This window comes from Oryctolagus cuniculus, chromosome 13 (assembly GCF_051225735.1).
Source record: "Oryctolagus cuniculus isolate XC-2025 breed Fujian yellow rabbit chromosome 13, ASM5122573v1, whole genome shotgun sequence".
NCBI lineage: Eukaryota > Metazoa > Chordata > Mammalia > Lagomorpha > Leporidae > Oryctolagus > Oryctolagus cuniculus.
The window spans coordinates 23,055,528-23,080,533 of record NC_142879.1 but is presented as its reverse complement, the minus strand read 5'-3'; the positions used below and the strand labels follow the sequence as shown (position 1 = coordinate 23,080,533).

Genomic DNA, 25,006 nt, shown 5'->3' with positions numbered 1-25,006 from the left:
CAATGGGGCTAATCCCATCCAGGCGTCACGGTCACCCACACGGATCCAGAGCCTCTCGTACAGCTGGCCGTGTGGCGGGCAATTCCTAAGCAGTGACAGCAGCTCCCTGTTACTGGTTTAGTAATGGAAGCCGCGGTGACGGTGGGGCTCACGGCCCTCAGGGCTGAGCCCCATCCCACTTTTATCCTTTCTCCTGCCTGTGGAAGGAACCCAGGAGCTGCTTTTCCTGTCCGTTCCTCCCATGGTGTTACGAAGACAGCAGCTCCACCGCTGTAGCGGTTACACAGGGTCCTGCTCAGAGGCAGGGGAGGGATGGGGGCGCCTTTCTCAGATCCCCTTCTTGCAGATGGCGGGCACCTCCCCAGGCCTGCTCCCCACAGCCTCAGGGCCCTGCAGATTTGCAGAAATTCTTTCTGCCCAGGGGAAGGTGGCCACGGCAGGGCTGTGCTCCCCCTGGGACCTCCCCCAAAGGGGGTTGAAGAGGGCAGAGCCTCAGGAAGCCTGGGGGGCGGGAGGCAGCTGCTTGAAATTGATGGCTCCTGTAGTTTGGTTTGCACCATGCGGCTCTCTCAGCTCTGCCCGGGTGGTGACCTTTAGATAATAAAGGGAATTCTGGGAGATTCCTGACAGGCCCATGACATATGGGGTGGGGCTGCAGGGTCACACGGTGTATCTCCTTGCCCCCAGCCCCAGGGTAATGAATCTTGTTTTGACTTTGCAAAGCCAGTGCCCCAGAGAGGAGCAGAGCTACTCCCACCACCCCGACCAGGCAGCCCTTGGGAGGGACAAGTGTGTGCCTCCGAACCTTTTATCATGGGGGGATAACTGCGAGCTTTGCAGCTCTGAGAGTAGCCGACAAACACTGCATGCTTTGCTGGGACCCTGGGAGACCGGAGAAGGGAGGAGGGGGAGACAGCAGAAGGCGCTCCTTGCGTCAAGAGCAGTGGTCCCAGGACAGGGCCCAGGGCCAGTGCGGGTGCTGGGGTGGGGAGCCTGGAGGGCCTCTCCCCGGGCGTCAGGAGCAGCCCATCAGGGCTGGGAGGCTGGCACCTGACCAGTATTCACTGTCCAGAAAGGTCAGGACCCGCTGTGCATGGAGAGCAGGCAGCAGCGAATCCCTTCCCATCCTGAAGCCGGGAAGCACAGAGCAAGTGGGTTTCAAAGCCAAACGACGCACACATTGCCGCCCTGGGCTCGCACAGAACTGCGACCGGCCGGGTCTCCGAGATTCTGGGCCCTGGGACTGCTCATGGTGCATACACTCCTTTCCTTTCCAAGATCAACTCCCGAGCCACAAAGTCAGGGGCCGTCACTGCTCCCGGCTGCCTGGCTTGCCAGGGCTGCTGTCACACGGGGTCACAGATGAGTGTTGTCAACAGTAGACTTTACTTCCTTGCCTTCTGAAGGCTGGGAAGTCCCGGATCCTGGTGATGGCAGGGTGGGAGCGAAGCGCCTGTTGGGCCCAGGCCTCTCTCCTGGGCTTGTTGATGGCCATCTTCTCCCCAAGGGCATTTGCATCATCTTCCCTCTGTGGGTGTCAGCCTCTGGCCCCCGAGCCCCAAGCCGTGGATTGCGCTGGCCCACCTTAGTGCCTACATCCTGACACGTGGTAGGGACCATTCTGAGGTGCTGAGGGCTAGGACTTCAACACGGGGTTGCTGAGGGGACTCGATTCAACCCCAACACCTGCCATCCTGCCTCTTGCCAGTAGCTGGCCCCACACCTGTGCCCTGTCACCATGCCTCTGTCCACTGTGGGGGAGGCAGAGTGCCCGTCACTGTTGTGCATGAACTTAGGGAGGGGGGTGCAGGGGCCTTTGCCAGGGCACCGCCAAGAGCTCCGCTCAGCTGTAGCACAGAGCCCCTCCCTGCTCACCCCCTGTCACGGGGACTCCTCCCTCGGGCCTCACCGGGACTCACTGGAGGTTGTCACCCAGCGCTGCCCTGACAGACCCTGGTGGGGGTGCAGTCGCACCCATATCACCTTCTGCAGCATGTGGGCAGAGACCCTGTGCCTGCTCCCTCTTCTCACTTCCCTCTTTCCTCTCTGGGGCACGGGATCGCCACTTAGCTTCACATAACAGCCCAGCGTCTGGGGAAAAAGTGACATTCGATTAATGAAGCAAGCACAGCTGGTACAGCAGTGACATCTAAATTGTTCCTTTGGTCCCGTTATTTTCCATAGGAAATTCTCCCTCTCCCCTCTCCCCTCTCCCCGCACCCCTCCCCCTCTCCCCTTTACATCGCGTGCATAAAATACGCTAATAACAATCTTGGTGTCTGGGCATGAGTGACAGCTGAAATAAGAAAAAGACTAATCGTACCTCCTGCAGCCCTGTCACATGGAGATTAAATGAGTCCCCCTCCCCACCCCCTCCCTGCTCCCCTCCCTGCTCCCCTCCCCTCTCCCCTCCTCTCTCCCCTTTCTCTCTCTCTCTCTCTCTCTCTCTCTCTCTCTGTCTCTTCTCAATGAGAATCATGGGCATTTGAATAATAATATTATAGACGCCATCAGGGTGACAGTGGGGAAAAAATCAGCTCAAACCCATGATTATTCCTTCAATCTAATAATTATTTAAATACCAGATAACTCCTTTCACTCTAATTGAGGCCTTTCAGCTGCCGGCATCGCCAGGGCCTTCCCGCCTGCCCTCTCGCTCACCTTGCGCTCCCCAACGTGCCTGGACTACGATGGAGGTCGGGGTGCGCTCGGGCTGTTTGCATGTGCGGTGCACAGGGGACAAGCAGGCGGGCCGCGGAATCTCACGTCCGCAAGGTTTAATCCTTGTGACTTGTGATTCAGAGAGATCTTAGGCCAAATGGAGCCTTCGGAGGTCGTCAGGACCAGTCTGCAGCCTCTGAGTAAGCTTCCCCCCTAGACGGCCACTGGGGAAAATCAGGGTCAGAAAAGCCCACGCCTCTGTGGCTGGCTGCTCCAGGGTGGCCCTCGGGAGAGGCTGACCCCTGCATGTCTGGCTTCCATCTCTTCCATTGCAGCCGTGACCCTTTGGGGAGAAGGAGCTTTCTGTGCTTAGTCTAAGCCTTACCTGTCTGGGCTTGGGACCTCCGAGTCAGGTGACCTTGCCTGGGCCTGGAGGTCGAAAGAGGTCATTGTCCCTGCCATGACAGGGGCCTTTCTCTTCTGTTCTCTGCCCCTTGACCTTGGGCCTCTTTGGATCTGCCCTGAGCAGCTCCTCTCTGTCCAGGCCATGCCATGCTCACTTCTGTGCAGCACGGGGCCACCACCAAAGACACGTTATTCCCTCTAGACAGGACAGCTTCAAGGGAGAGCGTCACCCACTCCCAGCCTCCCCCCCCCCCCCTCTGAGGGAGGAAGACCTGGGCTTTCTCACTGCAGCCTGGCCCTGATTCATTTGGGCTCACCTTGAGCCACTTGCTTTTTTTTCTGTGGCCTTTGGTTTCCACATCTTAAAAAAAAGGTCATGATTGTAGTCATTCTGTCATGTCCTTCAGCGTCCACCCTGAACACCTGCCTTACAGGTCTACCAGTTGGACAGGAGAGCTGGGGTGGGGTCAGGCTCCCCTCCACCACAGAGGAGAGGCAGGTTGGAAGAATCCCCAAACCTCACTCCTTCTCTGACATCACAGACTTTAGTTTTGTGCCTTTCTCCTGGCTCCTGGGGCCAAGGCTGCAGCGGCCACCTCGTAGGTGCAGTAATAACATTAAACAGCATTCACTGTAATGGTTATGAAGAGGAACAGCACCAGGATGGTGTTGGAGGTGACGTCGATGGTGGTGATAGTGGTGACAGAAATGGAGTGGTGATGGCAGAGCCACAGATGGGTCCAAGCATGTGAGATCTGCTAATGTGGGCTTTGGCCCAACTGGATCCTGAGTCTGACTCCTGTTCCCTCGGTGGCTTTTGCAAAAATGGAACCCGTGTCACAGCACTGAAGCATGTGCACCCACCTCCTCCGAAAAGAAGGGGACGGCAGGGGGAGAGAGTCCTCCGCTGAGCTCAACTGCAAATGCCTGACTGTCGCTTGCTCCCTGCTTTGTCACTGACGTCTGCGGCAGCTGATTGGGAAGCTATCAGATGCCTCCCCTGGCTGTCACCAACACCTGCCTCCTGACTCCCGATCCGGGAGGTGGTGTCATTGGGCCTTCCAAATAAAATATGTAGTGGCACTGGCTTCCCAAAGAGGCAAGCGTGGCCTCTCTTTGGCATCCAGACTGCCCCGGGTGACATGTCCTGGGAGGCCCTCCTGAGAGGCCCAGAGCAGCAAGCCCTGGTTTGGGGACGGGGGTGGAGGAGAAGGAAACGGGTGGGAGAATAGAGATTGGCAAAGTTTTGGCTTTGGAGAAGGCACGTGACAAGTGACTTCATGAACTAGGCAGAGTGAGGAGCTGTCTCAGAAAGAAGGGATATGACGTCGCTAGTTAAAGTTGGGGCGAGCTGGGACTCCTGTATCCCTGGAGGCCAGGGCATGCCTCCTGTTGGCTCCCAGGGAGATGATGATTCTGTCTCTTTAACTGTGGGCTTGATACGCCCACCTTCCCAGGATGCACCTGTCACACGCGGGACCAGGGCGCGTGCTCTCACACCCCATGCCATTGGTATATCCGATTGGGGGCCCACCCCCTTCTTGGTGAGAGAGAGGGAAGGCAGGAGAGAGCTCTCTTTCACCATGCACCCTGCATAGGGGCATCGCTCTCCCCTTCATTCCTTCTGCCAGGGCCCAGACAGACCTCTCCTGCTCTTACCTAGAGGTACCGATTTTGGATTTTTTATCTTTTTCTCATGGACAGGCAACACTTTGGCCCACTCATGATTTCTGTGTGGGGCATCCTGTACTCGAGGGTAGAATATGTGTTTATTTCCTCGCTGCTAAATAAGTTTTGTTTCGGGGCCAGAGCCATGGCTCACTTGGCTAATCCTCTGCCTGCGGCACCAGCATCCCATATGGGCACTGGGTTCTAGTCCTGGTTGCTCCTCTTCCACTCCAGCTCTCTGCTGTGGCCCAGGAGGGCAGTGGAGGATGGCCCAGGTGCTTGGGCACCTGCATCCTCATGGGAGACCAGTAGGAAGTACCTGGCTCCTGGCTTCGGATCGACGTAGCTCCAGCTGTGGCGGCCATTTTGGGGGTGAACCAATGGAAGGAAGACCTTTCTCTTTGTCTTTCTCTCTCACTGTCTAACTCTACCTGTCAAATAAGTAAATAAAAAACAGTTTTAAGTAAGTTCTGTTCCTATCTCACACAATATTACCCTCCACTTAGTATTTCTGTCTCTGTGGGAGGCAAAAACCTGGATTGGAAATTAATATGTTCATTGCCTACCTCAGAAGAGGCATCGTAAAAACAAAACTCTAGGAGGAAATTGGGGCTGAGAGAAACACTAAGTAATGAAGTCATAGACATACATTCACTGCCCTGACTCCTACCAAACTGGGATGGAAAGTTCACTTTTTTAGAAAACACAAGGTTGATTTATTTATTTGAAAAACAGAGTGACAGAGGGAGAGACAGTGCTCTTCCGTTTGCTGGTTCCCTCCCCAAATGGCCTCCATGACTAAACTAAAGCCAGGAGCCTGGAGCTCCATCTGGGTCCCCTGTGTGGGAGCAGGAGCCCCAGTACTATTGCTTTCCCAGGTGCGTTAGCAGGAGGCTGGATCTGAAGTGGAGCACCGGGACTCAGACCAGCAACCATGTGGGATGCAAGCATTGAAGGCAACAGCTTAATCTGCCGCACCATGTTGCTGGCCCCAGAAAAGTCACTCTTAGATCATAGGGTGGCTGGAGGCGAGAAGCCAGAACTGTCACAATAAATTCCTCCCAACACAGAGGTCTTCCAAAAGTTCAGAGAAAATGTGTACTATATAAAAAAAAATGCATGGATTTCAAAAAATCTTGCCCCAAAATAAACTTCTTTTAATTTTATTTTCTACTTTTTTTTTTTTTAATTTGGGAGGAAGAGACAGAGACAGAGAGAGGGAGAGAGCGAGCGAGCGAGCTAGTGTGTTTCCATCCTCTGATTCACTCCCCAAATGCCCACAACAGTGGAGTCTGGGCTGTAATTGGATCAGAGCCGGAATCCAAGGACTCAGTCATGTCTCCCATGTAAGGTAGCAGGGACCTACTTACTTGAGCCATCACCTGCTTCCTTCCAGGGTGTGCATTGGCAGGCAACTGGAATCAGGATCCAGAGTTGGAAGTGTGGGGCACAGGCATCTTGACGGCTAGGCCAGACACGTGCCACTCCCCAAAATTTTGGAAGTACCCCCATAAAGGCTATTATATCTCAAACTCTTCAGATGAGCCAGGCGCTATTCTAAGTCCTTTATTCGTATTAACTGATGTCATCATCATCATCTTTTGAAGTTGATGTTTGTATGAAACTCATTGTCTATGCATGGTAAAAGGGCATCAGTGAATGGTCAATATCCCCACCAAATATTCACAGCTACAGCCCCATCTGCGTGCAAGTCCCCAAGTTCAGAGCTCATGTTTAACTATGACACTGCCCTGCCTCTCAGAAGCACAAAAGTGGGCCTCCTTCTCCCTTCCTCTGAGCTCAGACAGGAGGAGGCCTGATCCTTGCCCACAGCTCTGCTCTGGAAGAGCTCCTTGGTAACCGTGGTGTTGGCATGGAAAGATGGGGCCCCTCAACTTGCCCTTGAGGTCTGCTGTCCTGTGAAGGCCATGCCCCAGGGCAGAGGGCAACCCTCCCCTCACTGCAGAAGGCCAGGGCATGCCTCCTGTTGGCTCCCAGGCAAGTGGTCCCTGGACCGGTAGGGTGAGTTCACCCAGCTGATCACCAGGAGCAGTCTACCCTGGGGTACTACACAGTGCGGGGAGGGGATCAGGAGGATTGCAGGGCTCCGTGGAGGACTCCTAGCCTCCGTGGGCTCCCTGGGAGGGAAGAAGGCCCTCAGTTGCTGTAGAACCACAGACTCCAGGAACAGAAGGAACCAGGCCTTGGAGGATTGTCCATGGGGGAGAAGCAAGCTTACAGATTGACTAATTCAAACAGCTTTTATTTGACGATCAAGACACAGGTTTGGGGAGATGTTAGACCCAAGTCATGTGACAATTCTTGAGAGACGCAGGCAGAGTCTGAACCCAGGGCTCATACATCCCTCGCTCTTCATGCCTTCTAGCCGTTAGGCCAGTTCTCCCGTTCTCATCCAACCCTTGCAGTAGCCTCCCTGCAGTCTGGGAAAGGCCACGCTAGGACGTGTGCACTAGTGTGATAGAGACGCTCACCTTGGACCCATTCCCTTTCTCCTGCCAAGCCTTCCTGCACTGAGCTTTGTCTCTGAGTCAGGGACATCTAGGGATCAAAGATCCACCTGTAAGGTTTATTCCACAGAAAGAGAAAATGCTAGGGGTTACTCTTCCAAAAGATCACAGCAAATGCATATTCTGATTTAAAAATTTCACAGATTTCACATTTTTTTGCAGCCAAATAAACTTTCATATTCCTTTTTTATTTGAGAGGCAGGGAGATGGAGACAGAGGGAGCTCCCATCCACTGGTTGACTCCCTAAGTGCCCACAGCTGCTGGGGCTGAGCCAGGCCAAAACTTGAGCCGCAAATTCAATCCGGGCCTCCCAGGAGGGCGGCAGGGATCAAACAGCTTGAGCCATCACTTGCTGCCTCCCAGGGCGCACATCCGCAGGAAGCTGGGACTGGAAGTTGAGCCGGTACAGAAACCCCGGCTTGGGATTGCGGGTAATTGTGGGTATCCCAAGAAGCCCCTCAACTGTTAGGCCAAGTGCCCTACTCGCTGATGCTGTTTTCTCATGAGCATTTGGAAGTACCCTCGTAGAGGCAAAAACATGAATCAGAAGCTCTGGCAGGAATCCCCAAGTGATAATAATCACAGTGAACTTCCGTGAACACCCACTGTGCCGGCGGCCGTGCCACGGGTGCCCTGCCCAGTCTCATTGGCTCCCAGCACAGCCTGAGAGATGGTGCCTGTGCATTCTCCCATTCTATCCAAAAAAGAGAGACACTTTGAGCATCCCAGAACCCCGAACATCTGCCTACCACAGACCTCCCCTGGTCCATACTGTCTCGGGAAGATGCTGGGCAGGGAGCTAAGGTGTTGAACTTGGCCTCTCATGGTGTCCCGTGCGTGCATGTGGTCTCTGTCCCTACCCACATGGTAAACATGTATATGCATGTATGCTGTGGAGAAGGCAGGAGTGTCACAGAGAGCGCTTTCTAAAATCCGAAGCCCTGAGCAGGGCGTGGTGACAGTCACCTGCCTCCTCCCACCTCCTCCTGTGACGCACACTCAGGCCCTGTGGCCAAGGCAGCACTGTGGCTTCCCGCAGCCCCCACCCCCCCCGGGCAGCTGGAGAAGTTGAGGATTCTGTTATTTCCTTTCCACAGCTCCTCTTGAGGGACTCACGTCCTGCTACCGGCCTCAGGACATAGCTAAAAATAACCTCTGGTTTGCAAACCGAAAGCTGGGCCTGATGGGAAGCTTCGCCGGTGTGCGCGTGGGGCCGGAAGGGCTGTGTCAGAGCCGCCGGGGTCAGCTGCGCCCCGTGCCGGCTGTTGCTTTCCTCTTTCCAAGGAAGCCAGGGCCCCATGAGTCACCCCGGACACCCTGGCGGAGTCCGGTCGGAGGAGGGAGGCCGGGGACCCGCCCTGGCACCATGGCGGCTGTGTGGCCCAGGCCGCGGAGAGCAGCAGAAGCAATGGGGAGGTTCTAAAACCCTTGAAAACGAGGGGGATCCTCGAGGTAGCGTCCCTGCTACGTACAGCCTGCCCAGCCGGAGCGGGGAGTGGAAGGGGACAGGCAGGCTTCTCCCAGATGCCATGGGGCAACTTCTCTGCCCTCCCCGCCTGTGCTTCCATTGCCGCCGCCCCCCGGGGCCCGGAGTTCTGTCTTGGCCTTGTCTGAGAAGGGTGCGGACGACCCGCCCGGCTGCCGCAAAGGCTTCTGTGCAGGACGGCTTGCGGCCTCCTCTTCCTGGCGCTGCCAGCACACCAGTCCCTGTTCAGAAGAGCGCTGCTGTGGTGTCAGGACAGGCTGCCTTGCCCAGGAGCACCACGTGGTTCCCTGGGATACAGATGGGGAGCACCAAGCCCCCGGCAGCAGCAAAGCTCTAGAGCCCGGGGTCAGGAAGGGCCGGAGAGTAAAGCAGTCAGGGCCAGCCGGGGACTTCGGGAATGGCCGGCAAAGGCCCAGGGTTGATTTCACAGATGCTTAACCAGCGGGGGGCCCAGCAGCAGCTGCAGGAGACTGACCCTCAACTTGCCCACCCGTGCTCCCCCTGGCGGCTCCCCACCCCCAGCACTCCCACCCCCGTGGGCTGAAAGTGCACCCTCCCTCAGCAAAGTGGGGGCTTCCCAAGACAGAAGAGGGGGTGGTGGTGGGGTGTGCACCTGTCCAAGGGCTGGGGGCTGGCTGCCCGCCCCCCACCTTCTCCCACTCCCCGGGCTTCCCAGCCCCGCTGATGGCACCTGTGGGAATCTTACTGACCATAGTGCATTTCACTTTTCTAGAACATTCCCAAGCTAATGGGCAGAGAGGCTTCTCTCTGGCCAAGGGGCTGTGGGGGGCACTGTCATTCCGGGTGACAGCAGGAGAAAGGAAGGGAGCGCCAGCAGTGTGAGGCGCTGGGAGTCTGGAAGGAGTCGCGGCTTTGCTCGCCGGAGGCGGGGAGGGCCTTCCTCACACACGGGTACAAGATGAGACGGGCGATGGGGTGGCGGGCGTCCTGACGCCGGAGTGATGGCCCGGGTGAACCTCAGCAGCCTTCTGACCTCTCCGAGAGATAAAAACCACGTCTTTAGAGGACAGAAATAGAGACGCTTTGTAAAGTTAAAAAAAAAAAAAAGCATTTTATAGCGTAAAAGCTGGAGACCGAAATAGATAACAGGATTCCCTGAACATCCCTAAGAGGGGGAAAGTCTGCTAAAAATAGAAAGGCCGAAAGATAGAAAGCAGAGAGTCCCAGAGCTAGCCGGGCCCGGGCCTGGGGTCAGTCCTCCCAGAGCCTGCTTTGAGTCTGACCACGCTGCCTTGTGTTTTGCAGAACCATGTGAGAGCCAAGCCGGGAAGCAGGAGTAGACAAGAACACAGAGCAGCTGTCGCCTGGCCCTCGGCCGTCTCAGGATGGAGCAGAGGCGGCCCTGGCCGCGGGCCCCGTCGGTCCCGTCGGTGGACAGCTGGCCAGTGGTCCTGCTCTCCTTGGTGTGGATGCTGCTGGCACCCCCGGCCACCGGCATGCCCCAGTTCAGCACCTTCCACTCCGAGAACCGGGACTGGACCTTCAACCACTTGACTGTGCACCGGGGCACGGGGGCAGTGTACGTGGGAGCCATCAACCGCGTCTACAAGCTGACAGGCAACTTGACCATCCAGGTGGCTCACAAGACGGGGCCGGAGGAGGACAACAAGTCCTGCTACCCGCCGCTGATCGTGCAGCCGTGCAGCGAGGTGCTCACGCTCACCAACAACGTCAACAAGCTGCTCATCATCGACGACTCGGAGAACCGCCTGCTGGCCTGCGGCAGCCTCTACCAGGGCGTGTGCAAGCTGCTGCGCCTGGACGACCTCTTCATCCTGGTGGAGCCGTCGCACAAGAAGGAGCACTACCTGTCGAGTGTGAACAAGACGGGCACCATGTACGGCGTGATCGTGCGCTCCGAGGGCGAGGATGGCAAGCTGTTCATCGGCACGGCGGTGGACGGCAAGCAGGACTACTTCCCCACGCTGTCCAGCCGCAAGCTGCCCCGCGATCCCGAGTCCTCGGCCATGCTCGACTACGAACTCCACAGCGATTTTGTCTCCTCCCTCATCAAGATCCCCTCGGACACCCTGGCCCTGGTGTCCCACTTCGACATCTTCTACATCTACGGCTTCGCCAGCGGGGGCTTCGTCTACTTCCTCACTGTGCAGCCCGAGACGCCCGAGGGCGTGGCCATCAACTCCGCCGGGGACCTGTTCTACACCTCGCGCATCGTGCGGCTGTGCAAGGAGGACCCCAAGTTCCACTCGTACGTGTCGCTGCCCTTCGGCTGCACGCGGGCCGGGGTGGAGTACCGCCTGCTGCAGGCTGCTTACCTCGCCAAGCCCGGGGACACGCTGGCCCGGGCCTTCAACATCAGCAGCCAGGACGACGTGCTCTTCGCCATCTTCTCCAAGGGCCAGAAGCAGTACCACCACCCACCCGACGACTCCGCCCTCTGTGCCTTCCCCATCCGGGCCGTGAACCTGCAGATCAAGGAGCGCCTGCAGTCCTGCTACCAGGGTGAGGGCAACCTGGAGCTCAACTGGCTGCTGGGGAAAGACGTGCAGTGCACCAAGGCGGTAAGCGGCGCGCCCCTGGCTCTGCCCCTGCTGCGTGCGTGGTGCAGAGCGCGCTTCCCTGTGCGTGCCCTCTGCGCGCCTGCTCCCAGACCCAGGGCCCGAGGTGGGACAGGCTGACGGAGGCACGGTAGGCGCTACCGTAGGCACCTGCAGGCTTTAGCGGCAAAGCATAGAGCGCAGGTCCCTTTCTCACTCTCCAGGAGCTTAGATGCTAGTGAGGTCAAACAGAGGAACAAAATACAATGGGTCAGAAGGCGGTACCTGCTAGACGGACCGTGAAAGCAGGGCACAGGCAAGGCAGTAGCTGAGAGAGCTGACTCACCAAGAAAGTGGGATTTGAGTAGACTCGGGAAGGGAAGAAAGTGAGCCATATGAGGATCTGGCTGGGGAAAGCATCCCAGAGAGAGAGAGAGACAGAGAGAGGGAGGGAGGGAGGCAGGTGCAGAGGACTCAGGGCACCCCTGGGGTGTTGGAGAGCAGCAAGGGAGAGAAAGAGCAGGGGGAGGGGAGGTCGGTCACAGCTGCCAGGTACCAGAGCAAGCACGTGTAGGCCCCGCCGATGACAAAGGAAGGGTCGAGCAGGTATCAGAGAGCTAAGTCAGGCGAGAGGGCAGAAAGTCAAGCTTGACTGATAGATTAAACACCAGAGAAGGATCAGGAGTCTGGGTGAGCGGAAAAGAGGAGGGGAAGGGGGCTCAGGACTCAGACCCGAGGACAGCAGAGATAAGAAAATCCATGGCCGGCACCTGTCAGAGGGGCGGGATGCTGCCGGGGGGTGCTCGCCACACTCCACCTCTTCCCCCTCCCTCATCTGCACACGCACCCCTGTATCCACTTAGCAGGTGCATACTGAAGCTCATCTGAGTGCCTGGCGCTGCACCAGACACTGGAGATGCGAACATGAAAACCAGGGTCACTACTGTTACAGCTCTCACAGGGGACAGAGAAAAACTGCTGGCGGCTGAAGGAGCGGCTAAGAGTTTGGGTTTGTGGACAAAGAGCAGGCTTCTCATTGCGTCCGTGCTACTCCCTGCTCCAGAAGTCAGGTCCCAGGTCGATCTTCTCAGCTGAGAAATGGGAGCCGTGGCGGGATGATCAGAGGAGTCCACACGGTGAGGTCAGCACACACCCGGCGAGTTCTGGAGCGTGAGTCTGTGCAAGGTGCTGTGGGCTCTGGACCTGCAGCTGGGGGAGAAACGGGAGCCCGAGGCCACGCGGCCGCCTTCTAGGACCCTACAGTGAGGATGCTTGCTCTTGCAGTGAGAAGACAGATCGCACAGGCTCTTTCTGTCCTTGGTCCAGGGGCATAATGGTTAGGATAAGGGGCCTTGAAGTCCAACAGATCCAGACTGAAAACCAGCCCCCTGCTTACTTCCTGTGTGACTTTGGGCAAGTAAAGTGCCTATTCTGAGCCGTGATTTTTTTCATCTCTGACACGGAAGTTGTGTTACCCTCTTTGCATGGCTATTGTGAGGATCAAATAGAAGGTTTATGTAGAATGCTTAGCACAATTCGGGGCATATAAGAAACATTCAGCAAATGGGCATCAATGGTTATTATTAATTAAATGCAGTCATAAAGAGCTAGTAGCTATGTTCTTCGATGTCTTTTATAAAATACATTGGACTAGGTAATCTCCAGGTTCCTTCTGTGCACTGAAATTCTATGACCGTGGCCTTCGTGGAGAGGAAATGTAAGGGTTAACCCCTTGCAGAGTGCAGCCAGGCTCCCAAAGCCCAGAGGGCTCTTGTCGGGAGGAAACTGCTGATTCCTGCCTGCCTCTGAGCCAGAGGAAAGAGGAAGACGACACCCTTCTCTGCTCCCGTGGCCGTGCAGAGAGACAAGCCCGGGCTAGTGACCAAGGGACCGCAAAGGCACTAGGAGAAAGGTGACAGCAGGTGGGACCCGGACCGCAGAGGGAGCAGCCCCTTGTCCTCCATCGCTGAGGCACCACACTCCCTGGTACAGCTTTGGCAGCAGGGACCACAAGAGGAGGGGTCCTTAGAGGTCCATGGAATCCAAAGGATCCCAGCCCTGCGACCCGGAGACGTTCTGTGTCCTTGAAGGGGACTGAGGATCAATGAGAGAAGCTGTGGTCCCGGCAGGTGATGCTAACATGACCCGAGCACCGACTTGGGAATCTGGGATCCAGGGACGGGGAAGGGACTGTCACTCTCGGATAGCAGGTGCCTGCTAAGGGCTGTGCTGGCTGTTTGAACATTGTCTCACCTGGTCCTCACCGGGACCCCATTTAACAGATGGACAGGCAAAGGCTCACAGAGGCAAAGTAAATGGCTTAAGCCCATATGACTATAAACAACACAGCAGGGATCTGAATTCTACTCAGCCCAGAGCAAGTGTGAGTCCAAGCCCTTCCTGTCGAGCGGCTGGGCCTTTGAGGGAAGCCGTGCTCACCGTTGGAGCAAATGCATGGGGCATCAGGTATATGGGGACCTGCGAGGGTGTACTGCGAAAGACACGGAGGAGAGGAAGAAACAACGGCCCATTCCAGGGCCTCGGGCTCCAACCAAACCATTTCTCTACAGTTCTGGAGAATCGAGAATCTGGGAGCAATGAGCAAATGTTCACGGTGGCTGGGGTGACACGTGTGGCCATGCTCTGCAGGCTGCAAGCCCCTGCAGAAAGTGGGAGGGGGACTATGAAGGCCCTTGAGCTGACTCGAGCCCTCTCACTCGGCAGAGAGGAAGACTGGGCTCAGAGCGGGCGTGCGGGTGCGACGTCTGCTGGCTGGTGGTAGCGAGGGCACTGATGCTGGCTCCCCTGGCTCCCCAGGCACCAGGTGGTGCTGCCTCTGGTGTAGGTAGGAGGAAGAGGAGGAGAAAACGTGAGGACCAGTAAGAGACCTGCACTTCCCAGGAGCTAGGAGTTCCCCGCACTGGCTCCATGATGTGTTGGTCCGGAGTCCGCCCCTGGCTCTCGGGCACCGCATTCGCCCATTCCCGTGGTGTAATCCTCTCAGCCTGGCTGGTCCCAGGCACCAGCGTCAGCTCCCCGAATACAGAGATGTGCGCAGCTGTCTTTCATGAGCTGGCTCCAGCACGGCCCTGCCCCTGCTTTCCCGAGGGGCTCATGCTTCCTGCTGCATGGGGCTCCATGTTACCCAGGGTTCAAGGGTCACCCTCAACTAATGGTTTCCATTCCTCAAGAAGAAGCACGCCAAGGGAGCACCACCACGCCTGCCGGCAGCAGGAGCAGCAGCAAACTCCGTGCCCTTTGAAACAGAGAAGAGAATAGAAGGGAAGTCCTTGGTCTAAAACACACACACACACACACACACACACACGCAAGCTGTAGCTTATAAACCATTTATTCCAAGGCAGTGGGGCTGTCAGTGAGTGATGTGCCAGCCTGCTCTTCTCTGGTGGGGAGTGGGGGGGGGGGGGGGAGCGGGAGGGAGCGGGGCTGAAAGGGAAGCAGGGCGGGGCCCTCAGGCTTCTCCCTAATGCTCTCAGTTTCCCACAACAGCCGCTTCCTTCCTCCCCTGGGACGCCTTTCCAGACCAAGAGAACGGCTGCCCAGGGCTTGGCTCTTTCTGGCCCAGAGTCTGCAGCCTGTGCCACCAGACTCCATGTGGCGCAGTCCACCGTGGGCGTCTCGGAGCCCAGCTCCACGGAGACACCGTGTGGACCAGGCCTGTCCTCAGGAGACATGCAGTCTTTCTCTGCCTTTCTCCCCGGTCTCCCCCCTCCCTCCTTCCCTTCGGCCCTCCCTTACTCCTCTCTCTCTCTCCCTCTCTCTCTCCCCACCTCTGCCCTCCCAGGAGAGTACTACTACTTTACACAGCCACTGAATGACGGAGCGGAGGGCAGGATTCAGTCTTCCTGCTTTCTGCCCACCATCTTTCTCTCTTGCTCCACATGCGCCCCCTTCGAAGGTTCCCCGGCCTCTCCCCACAGAGGCTCCTGCTTCAGGCACACCACCGCACCCTTCAAAAGCCTGGGGCGGGGTGGGGGAGGCGGGGGGAATTCTCTTTTAAGGGAATTTACCCACACACAGCTGAAGACAGCGCGTGTCATAGTAGAAATAGCTGTGCAGCTAAACAAGGCTCTTTATACGCATTATTTCATTTGCTCCACCGTGTGTCCATCAGAAAGGTAGCAGCTATGAGTCCAGACCGTGGCTTATGTAGATTAACTCGCTTCTGCCGAGTATGCAGCACTGTTCTGTGGTATTACGACATGCACTCCATGCCCCCCCAATGGTAGATAGCAAATAGTTGAATGACTTAAACTCATTGCATCCCGAAGACTCTAGAAACATAAGCCTGCTCAAGAAACCAGCGAGAAGCCCTCTTGAGGCTGGCAGAAACCAGGTGACGGCTGCCACCTCTACACCAAATATCCTCTGAAGGAAACTTTGTCTATTAGAAGGATGTCCCAGCAGGGGCCAGTGCTGTGGTAGATCAGGGAAAGCCAGTACCTCTGATGCTGACATCCCGTCTGGGTGCTGGTTTGTGTCCCAGCTGTTCCACTTCCCATGCAGCTCCCTGCTAATGGCCTGGGAAAGCAGCAGAAGGTGGCCCAAATTCCTGGTCCCCTGCTACCTGTGTGGGAGACCCAGATGAAGCTCCTGGCTTTTGGCTTTGGCCTGGCCTAGCTAGACTGGCTGTTGTGACCATCTGGGGAGTAAGCCAGCAAATGCAAGATATTCTCTCTCTCTCTCTCTCTCTCTCTCTCTCTCTCTCTCTGTGTGTGTGTGTGTGTGTGTGTCTCACCCCTCTCTCTATAACTCTGACTTTTCAAATAAATACATAAAGCTTTTTTAAAAAAAGAAAAAGAACTCCTACCCCATAACTCTTTCAAATAAATACATAAATCTTAAAAAAAAAGAAAGAAAGAAAAATGCCCCACAAAATGGCATGGTCCACAGGGACATTGAAACAGCTAGAAAATGAGGCTCAGCAGTCCACTTTGCAAATGGAGCCTGGCTGTGCTGGCAGAGTGTTGGAGGCAGGTGACTCCCGGGCAGTGGGAGAATACGCTCATTCCTGTATCTGGTTTCCCGGGAGCCGGTGTGGGATGTGTGGACCAGCCAGGGCAGAGCCTTCTATGCAGCCCAGCTTGGACCCTGGTCCCCATAGCTGTGGCTCTCTGAGGTTTGGTGTCCTCGGGCTGGGGGGTATGGGGCAGAGGGCTGTGGAGTGACCCCAGCCTGCTTCCACTGCCGTTCACCCCAGTCCCCTCATCTTCCCTCCAGCCTGTCCCCATCGATGATAACTTCTGTGGACTGGACATCAACCAGCCGCTGGGGGGCTCGACTCCAGTGGAAGGCCTCACGCTGTACACCACCAGCCGGGACCGCATGACCTCCGTGGCGGCCTACGTGTACAACGGCTACAGCGTGGTGTTCGTGGGGACCAAGAGCGGCAAACTGAAAAAGGTATGCGTTTGTGCGCTCGGGTGTCTGGGCTGTTCAGCGCCTCTCCTGGGAAGGCAGCTGGGGTGGAGACTGGACTCTGGGCAGCTCGTGGTTTTCCAGGGGGGTGAGCAGGGTGAAGCGGGGAGGTAGGAAGGGGTTAATTCTATAAGGTCACTTCTAGCTGTTTCTCCAGTCAATGAGTGCCTGGGGAAGGCAAACGTGTTTTGATATCATTCAAACTTTAAGGAATTAGGAAGGCCTAAGGGGGGAAAATCCCTCAATTCCAAAATCAAGTGGCACTGATGCTTTGATTGTCTGCATTACCAATCGCCTGCATCAAGAATCCCTCCTTAGGACTCGCAGAGCTGGTTGCATTGGTTAGAAGTCTTTGTCGCATACAAAGATCCTGGTTGGTACAAATGAAGCGTCCCAAATCTAAGCGGCCAGTATGCACGGTATTGCTGCTGTCTGCTGGTCTGTGATGCTCAGATAAGAGGCCTGGCTTCCCTCTTCCTGCAGCCAGACTCTTCCCTCCCTGCCTCTCCACCCAGACCTGAGTGCCAGGAGGAAGCAGGCATCTTATCCTGAGCCTCCCTGGGCACCTCTGCCAGCTGGAGGGAGCAGGCTGTCTGGCAGCACGGGAGGCCTCTGGGCAGCCAGCGGCTTGTACCTGCTTGTCTAGTGCTCTGGGTGCAGAGGGAGCACAGTCTGGTTCATTATGTGGAATTAGAGCAGCCACATTCTTTCCGGTCCCAGCTAATCCCCCTTCCCCAGGCTTACCCTGCCGCCACCTCTCCGTGGTCCCAGCACCTGTGGTTCGCAGCACCGGCAAGACCTCCTCACACCTCTCCTTTTGATGTTGACCTCACCCCTGGAGCTCTTTCCTCCTAATCCTGTTGGAGCCTGGGGAGGCTGGTGTGGGGCTGTGGAAGGCGGGTAGCTGGGAGGGGACCCCAGCAGAGGTTCCATGTTGTGCCTGTGCTGAGTTACTCCCACAGGAGGGGAGCAGAGCCTGCCTGGGGTCACGTGGAGGGGCTGAACATTCCGGGCTTCTCTGGCCCTCAGGACACTGGAGCTGTTGGATGGTTTCCTTGCTCTCTGGAGAGGGCCCTAACATCACTGCCCCATGCTGGCCACTCTGCCTGGGGCAGGCTGTGGGCCCTGGCTTGGCTTTGCAGCGTGTGGGGAGGGGGTAGGTAATACACTGCTTGAATTTGCTGGCCTAACATGGAAGAGGGGAGGAGGTGCACTCTGAGATTCTACTAAGATCCAACAGTGGCAAATTCTCCTGGACATGGGTCAGCTCGGACCTCTGAGGCTGGCTTCTCCCTTGCCCAGCCAGCTGGGCAACTTGTGCGTGGCGCAGGGACATTGGGCCAAGGGGCCTGGTGGGAGTTGCCATCCAGCCTGAGCTCTCCTTGTCGCATCACGGTTTAGAATCCGCCCCCTGGGGCTCCTCCTGCTGTTCTTCCACCCCTAGTGAACCCTTTAGTCTCACTGGCACAGCGGCGGCGTTCTGGGGGCCCTTCCCCCTCCCCCGTGACTGCTGTGGGTCCTTCATGTGGCTCTGTTTGTCTCCCTTCCTCTGAAAGTTCTCCTGCAGGAAGATCTTGTTGGATTGGTATTTTTCACTTTCCTCCCCCATGAATCTCCTCGCCAAGGGCTCGCGCATAAGATAGGTCCCCCAAACTGCTCAGCGATCATCCTGCCCCAAACCTTCATCATTCCCAGGGGGGAAACTGAGCCCCAGAGAAGGACGGTGATCCGTGGAGCCTAGAGATCCAGGACAAGTTGCCTCTTGCCCTGACCCCCAGTTTAGCACCCTTGCTCCTGCAGGCAGCAGGGAAGGAGCCCAGGGATGGAGGCTGGGCGGGAATGTCGGGTCCAGACTTGCCGCAGAGTTCAGCCAGGGGCTGGAGCCTGCTCTCTCCCCAGCCCCCGGACCCCAGTGAAGGAGCGAGTGCGTGCTGAGTGCATGGATGGGGACTGAGTCAAGAAGGGCTGACCCAGCCAGACTCTGGGGGAGCCTCATGCCCACAATGTTCCCCGGGGCTCTGCGTCTTGCACAGCACACGGGGGCTGCCTGGCGTCTTCCCGAGCCACACACCCGAGCTGGCCGAGCGCTCTTGGCCTTGGCGTACAAGTCACTGTGGAAGCAAGTCAGAGGGTTCAAGGGCAAGACTGGGGGCGTGACTGCCCTTGCTTGTCCCGACCTGCCTCCCTCTTTGTTTGGCCTTTCTCGGCTGCTCCTATGAGCTCACTGTATCCCACCCCCCCTTCCTACTCAGTGCAACTCACCCTTCCTTTCCACCCACATGTCTATGAGGTGCCTGATCTTCCCACCCTGCTCCTGCTCCCATTCAGTCACCCACCAGCCAGCGCCTGGCCCCACCCTCCTCCAGAGAAACAACCGAGGAGGAATTTCTGGAATGTCCCCAGGAAACCCTACCATGGTCCAGGCCCTGTAGCGCTTTCAACACAGGAAGGAAAATACAGAAAAAAATAGCTAAGAGTTTGGAGAGGGGGGAAGCAGGGTGCGTCAGAGCTGCTCACTTCTCCCCTGCCCAGCCAGGCGTCTGTCAGACTGTCCAGCCCTCATGGACCGCTATCTGTAGGAACAGGATGTCCCAGTGTGTCTTCAAGTTCAAGGAGGCAGACTCCCTTGCCGTGGCTTCGCCGCAAGGTGCTCCTCTGTGTCACGTGCTCGCTTACCCACTGCTCCCCGTGAGACACACTGAGAACACCACAGGCCAGGCCACCCTCCACACAGCCACTGGCAGGTGGCGGGAGCAGGCAGGTTGAGATAAGACCCCAGAAGTGGGATGTGCTAAGGGTCAGTGCCTCGCAGGCGATGAGAAGTCAGGCAGAGATTCATCGCAGGCCTGGAGCCAGTCGGCTGAAACCAGCACCGCTCATGCAATCCACCTCGAGGACGGAGGCTGCCAGGATGTGCTTAAAGACTGGGGATGAGAGAGCAGAGCATGCTGGGCCCGTGTGCCACACTGGGCAGGTGCAGGTACAGGGCAGGAGCCTGAAGACCACACAGGTAGAAGGTGAGGGTCTAAGCCCAGGAGGATCAAGTGCAAGGGGACTCGGGACTGTCACTGACCACGGACCAGCCCTGTGCCAGCTGGGTGACACAGCTCCAGCAAAGTTAATGGGTCGTCGCCATGCGAATAGACGAACAGCGCTGAGGTCGTGAGAAGCAGTGACTCCACTTCACACTGGAGTAAGAGCGGGTGTTAAGCAAACTAAAGGGCAGAATAAACAGGGGTTGGAAGGATGTGGAGCCCGTGCTCTGTACAGGGTGTTTTTAAAAGGATGTTAGTCCAAGAAAAAAGCGTGAATGAAACAGGACACGGAACAGCTCTCGCCAGATAATTTGCTGAGTGTTTATTACATGTCTGATGCTGTTTTAAGAGCTTTACATCTAGGGACTCATTTAATCTATTACTCTTACAGGATAGGTTCTGTGCTAATGTTCGTTTTACAGGTGAGCGAGTAGAGGCCAAGAAAGGGAAAGAATTTGTCTAGAGCCACCGCGGGTTAATGACACAGCCAGGTCCTGAACCTTGATCGTCTGGTTTCACAATGTGCGTGTTGAGCCGTGATGCTGCAGGAGATGAGTTAGACATGTTCCGTGTGACCCCAGAGGGCAGAACGGGGTCAGTGGGGGAGGCGCAGCAAAGCAGCTTCCCTGTTAACAGCCAGTCTGCCCTGTGTAGGAGGGGGCTCCGGGACAGTGGCAACGCTGGACCAGAGATGCTGGCGGGGGGAGCCTTCCCTGAACCCCAGGACCTCACTGGTGTTCCTTGGACTCCTTCAGTGGAGCGAGGCATTGGGGAGGAGAGACCATGACAGAGAAGAAGAGAAAAGAGGGGGAGACCAGGGCACCCTGAGTGTGGGCTTTGATGCAGGCAGGGGACAAAACTGCTCAGGGCCAGGTGGGAGGCATGTGGCACACATAGGGGAGGCCTGGCCACAGTGGGCAGGGATGCAGAGGAGGGCAGCGTGGCGTGTTCTGGGCACTATGGGCTGTAATGGCTTCCTTCCCACTGACAGGCAGGCTGTGGAGTCCACAGAAGAGGGTGTGGGGAGTGGCTAACGCCAAAGCAACAGGAGGGAGAGTGGCAACAGGGACCAGAAACTCAGCTGATGGAGCTGAGATAGGTTTCAGGGGAGGTCAAGGAGGCGATTCAAGCACCAGTTACAGGGCACGGGAGGGAAGGGGCCAGGCTGAGCAGGTGCGAGACTCCGCGATGATGGATGGGAAGGGGTATCTGAAGGTTCAGGGTCAGGGTTTTCTGAGTTCTTCCTTCTACATGCAGCTGCTGAAACTGCTGCTTTGGCCCCGTTTCTCGTACCTACAGGGCTCCTGGAGGAGGCTGGAGGGCAGGGTTCTGCCGGCTCTCTAGCTCTCTGGCTCTCCAGCCCCTTGGCCCTGAGGTCCTCCAACAGTAGCAGAAGCTGCTGGAAACCTGGCCCACTGCTCATGTCCTTGCCTGTCTCTTCATCCTGGATCCCACAGCATCTGACCTGGGAACACCTGCTCAGGCGTCCATCTGTCTTAAGAGTCACAGGTCCTGGAGGGCCTTCCTTATCATCCTCACGTCCCTCCATCCCCACTGCCAGCTTCAACATCTCTCACTCATTCAGTTGATCTCACATGCATTGGGTGTCTCCTCCATGCCAGACCCCTACGTGCAGTGACCAGGATGGGGTCCTGGTGATGGAGCTGCTCCCCCGGGCCTGGCAGTCATGATGTGTTGGGTCGATCAGTGGAAGGGAGGAGGGCTGGGGTCGTCGAGGCAGAAGGAGTCAGGGAAACTGGGGAACTTGTAGTGGGCAGCAGGGAGAGGCTTTGTTTTGTGGTTAGCAGCGTTTGGAAGAGGCTGGGGTGGAGGAAAGGGACAGCTTTTACCCTGTTGCTGGAAGTTCCCAGAATAGCACAGCCCCCTGCCTCACCTGGAGCAGAGGTAGGCTTGTCTGCATTAGGGAGGCAGGGGCAGGTCCAAAGTCCCAGGTGACCACTGCTCCCCCACCAGGCTGACTCCTGGGTCAGTTCTGCAAATCCAGAGATTTCCAAAGGTCTGAGAAGGGCCTTGGCCTGTTTTGGCCCCGCCTTCTTTGCCATTAGCTAACAGAGGCCCCTAAATGCCTAGGAAATTCTTTTGGGGGAAAATGATTTACTTTCCTTATTTATTTGAAAGGCAGGGTGAGAGAGAGAGAAAGAGATTGATCGATCTACTGGTTCACTTCCCAAATGGCTGCAACAGTCGAAGCCAGGAACCAGAAACTCTATCCTGAAAATTCCTCTTCCTTTCCCTAAGGGATACACCAACCCCAGCTCTCCAGGAAGCGCTGACGTCCCAGCCCTATTCTTCTCTTGTAATCTTACAAATGATTTACTAAGCACAGCCAGGAAAGTTGTGAGCTTCTTGCAATAAGGAGCCGTTTGGGCCTTGGAAAGAATCCATCTGAAGCCCGAAAATATTAACTCTCCAGGCCCCAAGGATCTGGCTGAGTTGCTTGAAGGCACTGAGTATTTACAGGGTACCTTCCCGCGACCCCCTGTGTCTCTACCCCATTTTACATGTGTGGACAACTAAGCCACTGGGGTGCTGCCAACCCTCCCCCAGACTCTGTGCACATCCCAGCCCTCTGTCAGCAATGTTGACACTGGCGTTTAGACTTCCTGCCCCGAAACGTGTAGCCGTTGGTAACCTGGTCCTTGGCTCCCCTCGGCGGGTGGAGTTGCCTCGGCGGACGGAAGGCCAAGTTGGATGGAAAGCTGAGAAACATGCCTCTCCCTCTGTGCCAGTCCCATCAAACAATAGCCGCTCATTCCTCTGAGTGGAAATGATTCACTCGTCTCTCAGTGTGAACCCTGGATTGAGTCAACAGCCAGGACGGCGGCTCCAGTTCTAGGAGACGTAGGGGCCTCCTCCCCAGGCATGTCAGCAGTACCAAGGGCCGGGGGCCAGGGGGCTGGGGCTGAGGAGCAGGTGCCCTCTCCCCTTCCCCAGAGCCTGCGTGGAAGAGGTGGGTGCTGGCTCGGGGAGTTCACCAGCACATCCCTGGTAATGAAGTTGGCTCCCTGCCCGGGCTGCAGCCGCCAGACTCGCTGCTTGTTTTGTTGTTGTACAGGCCTCTTGGGTCCCACGAACTGATCTTCCGAAAGCTGGGAAACACTGCACTTGATTGGCACAAGGAAGAAGGTGTATTGACAGCATCCCTGCCCCCACCCCTGCCTGCACATCCTCCTCCTTGACCATGACAGGTGTACACGGGGGCTGTTGGTTCTATCCAGAGCCTCCGCTGAACACAGAGCGTTTCTGAGAAAGGGGAAGCTCGGGCCTCGTTTTTTCTTGGCCAGGTGAGCCCTGCAACTCAGAGCTGACGGGCAGGGCAGGTAAATCCCAGGGAACTGAGTTTCGGGGCAGGGGTTGCAGGTGTGGTACAAGCCCATAGAATCCCAGTGGCTTAGAGAGGCCCTGCACAGTCCTCAAGGGGTCGAGGTGCCAGCGTCTGCAGAGCTCTATCTTTAGGAAAAAGCAGCCCACACATGGGCACGCCTATGCCTGTGAGGCCAGGAGGCCTTCCTGCCTGTGGACGTGGCCCAAGGACGTACATCTCAGAGTCAAGGGCACTTCCAAATACCACCTGGTCTAGCCTCTCCCCTTCAGCCAGGACCCAGTTTGCATAGGGAAGAGGATGTGGACTGCCGGGTCAAGTCCTGACTTCAGCCTGTTAGCAGTGTGATCCGAGCTGCCTAAAAAATGAAGAATAAAGGAAATAATCTGTGGGTGAACTAATACAAGGGCACGTCAGATAGTCTGTGGGAAACGGGATTAGGAGACAGGTTTATTTGGGAACACAAAATTTTGATATCTGTGGATATTTCTTTTATGATCTCCCTTTTCCTTGAAATGTGTGAAATACCCTCCTCTTTACTGGATACTTATGTGTGCTGAGTGTATGGTAATGAGCAAAACTGTCAAAACTGTCTGCTCCAAGCAGATAACACTGAGGGAAGACAGGCAAAGCCCACCAGGAACACAGTACGCAGTGTGTTTAGAAGGTGACCAGTGCTCATGGCAAAAAGACAGCATAAGGAAATACTTCCCAGGAGACCAGGGGTACGGGGCTGGGACACACAGCACTGAAATGCTACAACTACTGTCTCCTAACTCGTGAGCCTCCACTGTTTTCTTCTGAGCAGGGAAGCAGGTACCACTGCGCGTATTTGTTGTAAGGATTCCTTAAGACCGCTGTGAAAAGTCCTGGAGGCTGTACCTGGCACTGAAGTGCTGTCTACTGGTTGGAACATCTTTGAGGCATCCCCCAAACCCCACCTCCTCCCTGGCTTCCTGGGGTGGCAAAGCCGTCGGTTCAGACTCCTTTTTAGTGACATGTGTGCAAGATCGGATGGAGGAAGAGAGTCCTGCCCCTTGTTCCCAACCCTGAGTCATGGGAAGAAATACTTAGGAGACTGGCCCAGCTGAGACGGCCTAATCCGGCCCCACTGGACTTTGGCATCCAGTTGCATTAGTCACCAGAGAGAGCTTTCCCGAGTCCGCTATCACCAAACAATGTGCACCGGCCCCCTCCCCTAGGGTGGGGCTGGGGAAGTGTTGGTTCCGCTCTTGCAGTTTTGCAGAATTAACTAAAACGGGGCCAGTCTCTGCCTGTGCATGCTCCAAGCCAGCCATGATATCCTGGTGCTGCACAGCTTGGCCTCACGTGAACTGTGTGCACTCGGGTCGGGGTGGGGGATCTTACTCCCCACAGCTGGACCACTACTTCCTGCCTTCCAGGACTTCCCTATGAAAAGAGGTGGGGAATGTAAAAGAGCTGATACAGAGTCTGCCCTACAACACAGGAGATGGTTGGTCAATGGGGGCTGTGGCTGCTATGACCACTGTTTCTACTGATGTGACTGCTCCTATTAGGACTGTCATTCCTGTACTATTACCAAGTTTGTCTTCCAAGGGCCGAAATTCCTTTTGCGTCTATTAGCTCTTTAATCCCATATCATTTTCAGATGGTCAGGAGGTGCTTGGAGAGTTCTCAACTCTCTTGAAGGTGGTGATGCTGAAACTCAGAGAGGTTATGCACTTACTCGGGCCCACGTGGTACATCAAGGGAAGACACGGGAATTGGAACCACAACTACAGATGTTTCATGGTGGATGCAGGCTTGGTGCATGCCTAGGTCACTCGCGTGTGGCACGAAGTCCAAGATGATCAAGCTGTCAGCTGTGGCTATTGATGGCCTCTTTCCCTCTCGTCCCCATGTGCCCTGCCCTTTCTTCTACCGAGGAAATGTGAGTGTT

The 25,006-nt window shown here is 56.4% G+C and overlaps 1 protein-coding gene across 1 annotated transcript in view; it reads left to right on the top strand.

Moving 5' to 3' along the window:
* Positions 1–25,006, top strand: part of PLXNA2 (plexin A2) — a 205,654-nt gene that overhangs the window by 14,917 nt on the left and 165,731 nt on the right. Inside the window, exons 2-3 of the mRNA XM_051821302.3 lie at positions 10,016–11,292; positions 16,510–16,692. Of these exons, the coding sequence (XP_051677262.1) occupies positions 10,096–11,292; positions 16,510–16,692 (1,380 nt within the window). The 5' untranslated portion in view covers positions 10,016–10,095. The remainder of the gene's footprint in view (positions 1–10,015; positions 11,293–16,509; positions 16,693–25,006) is intronic.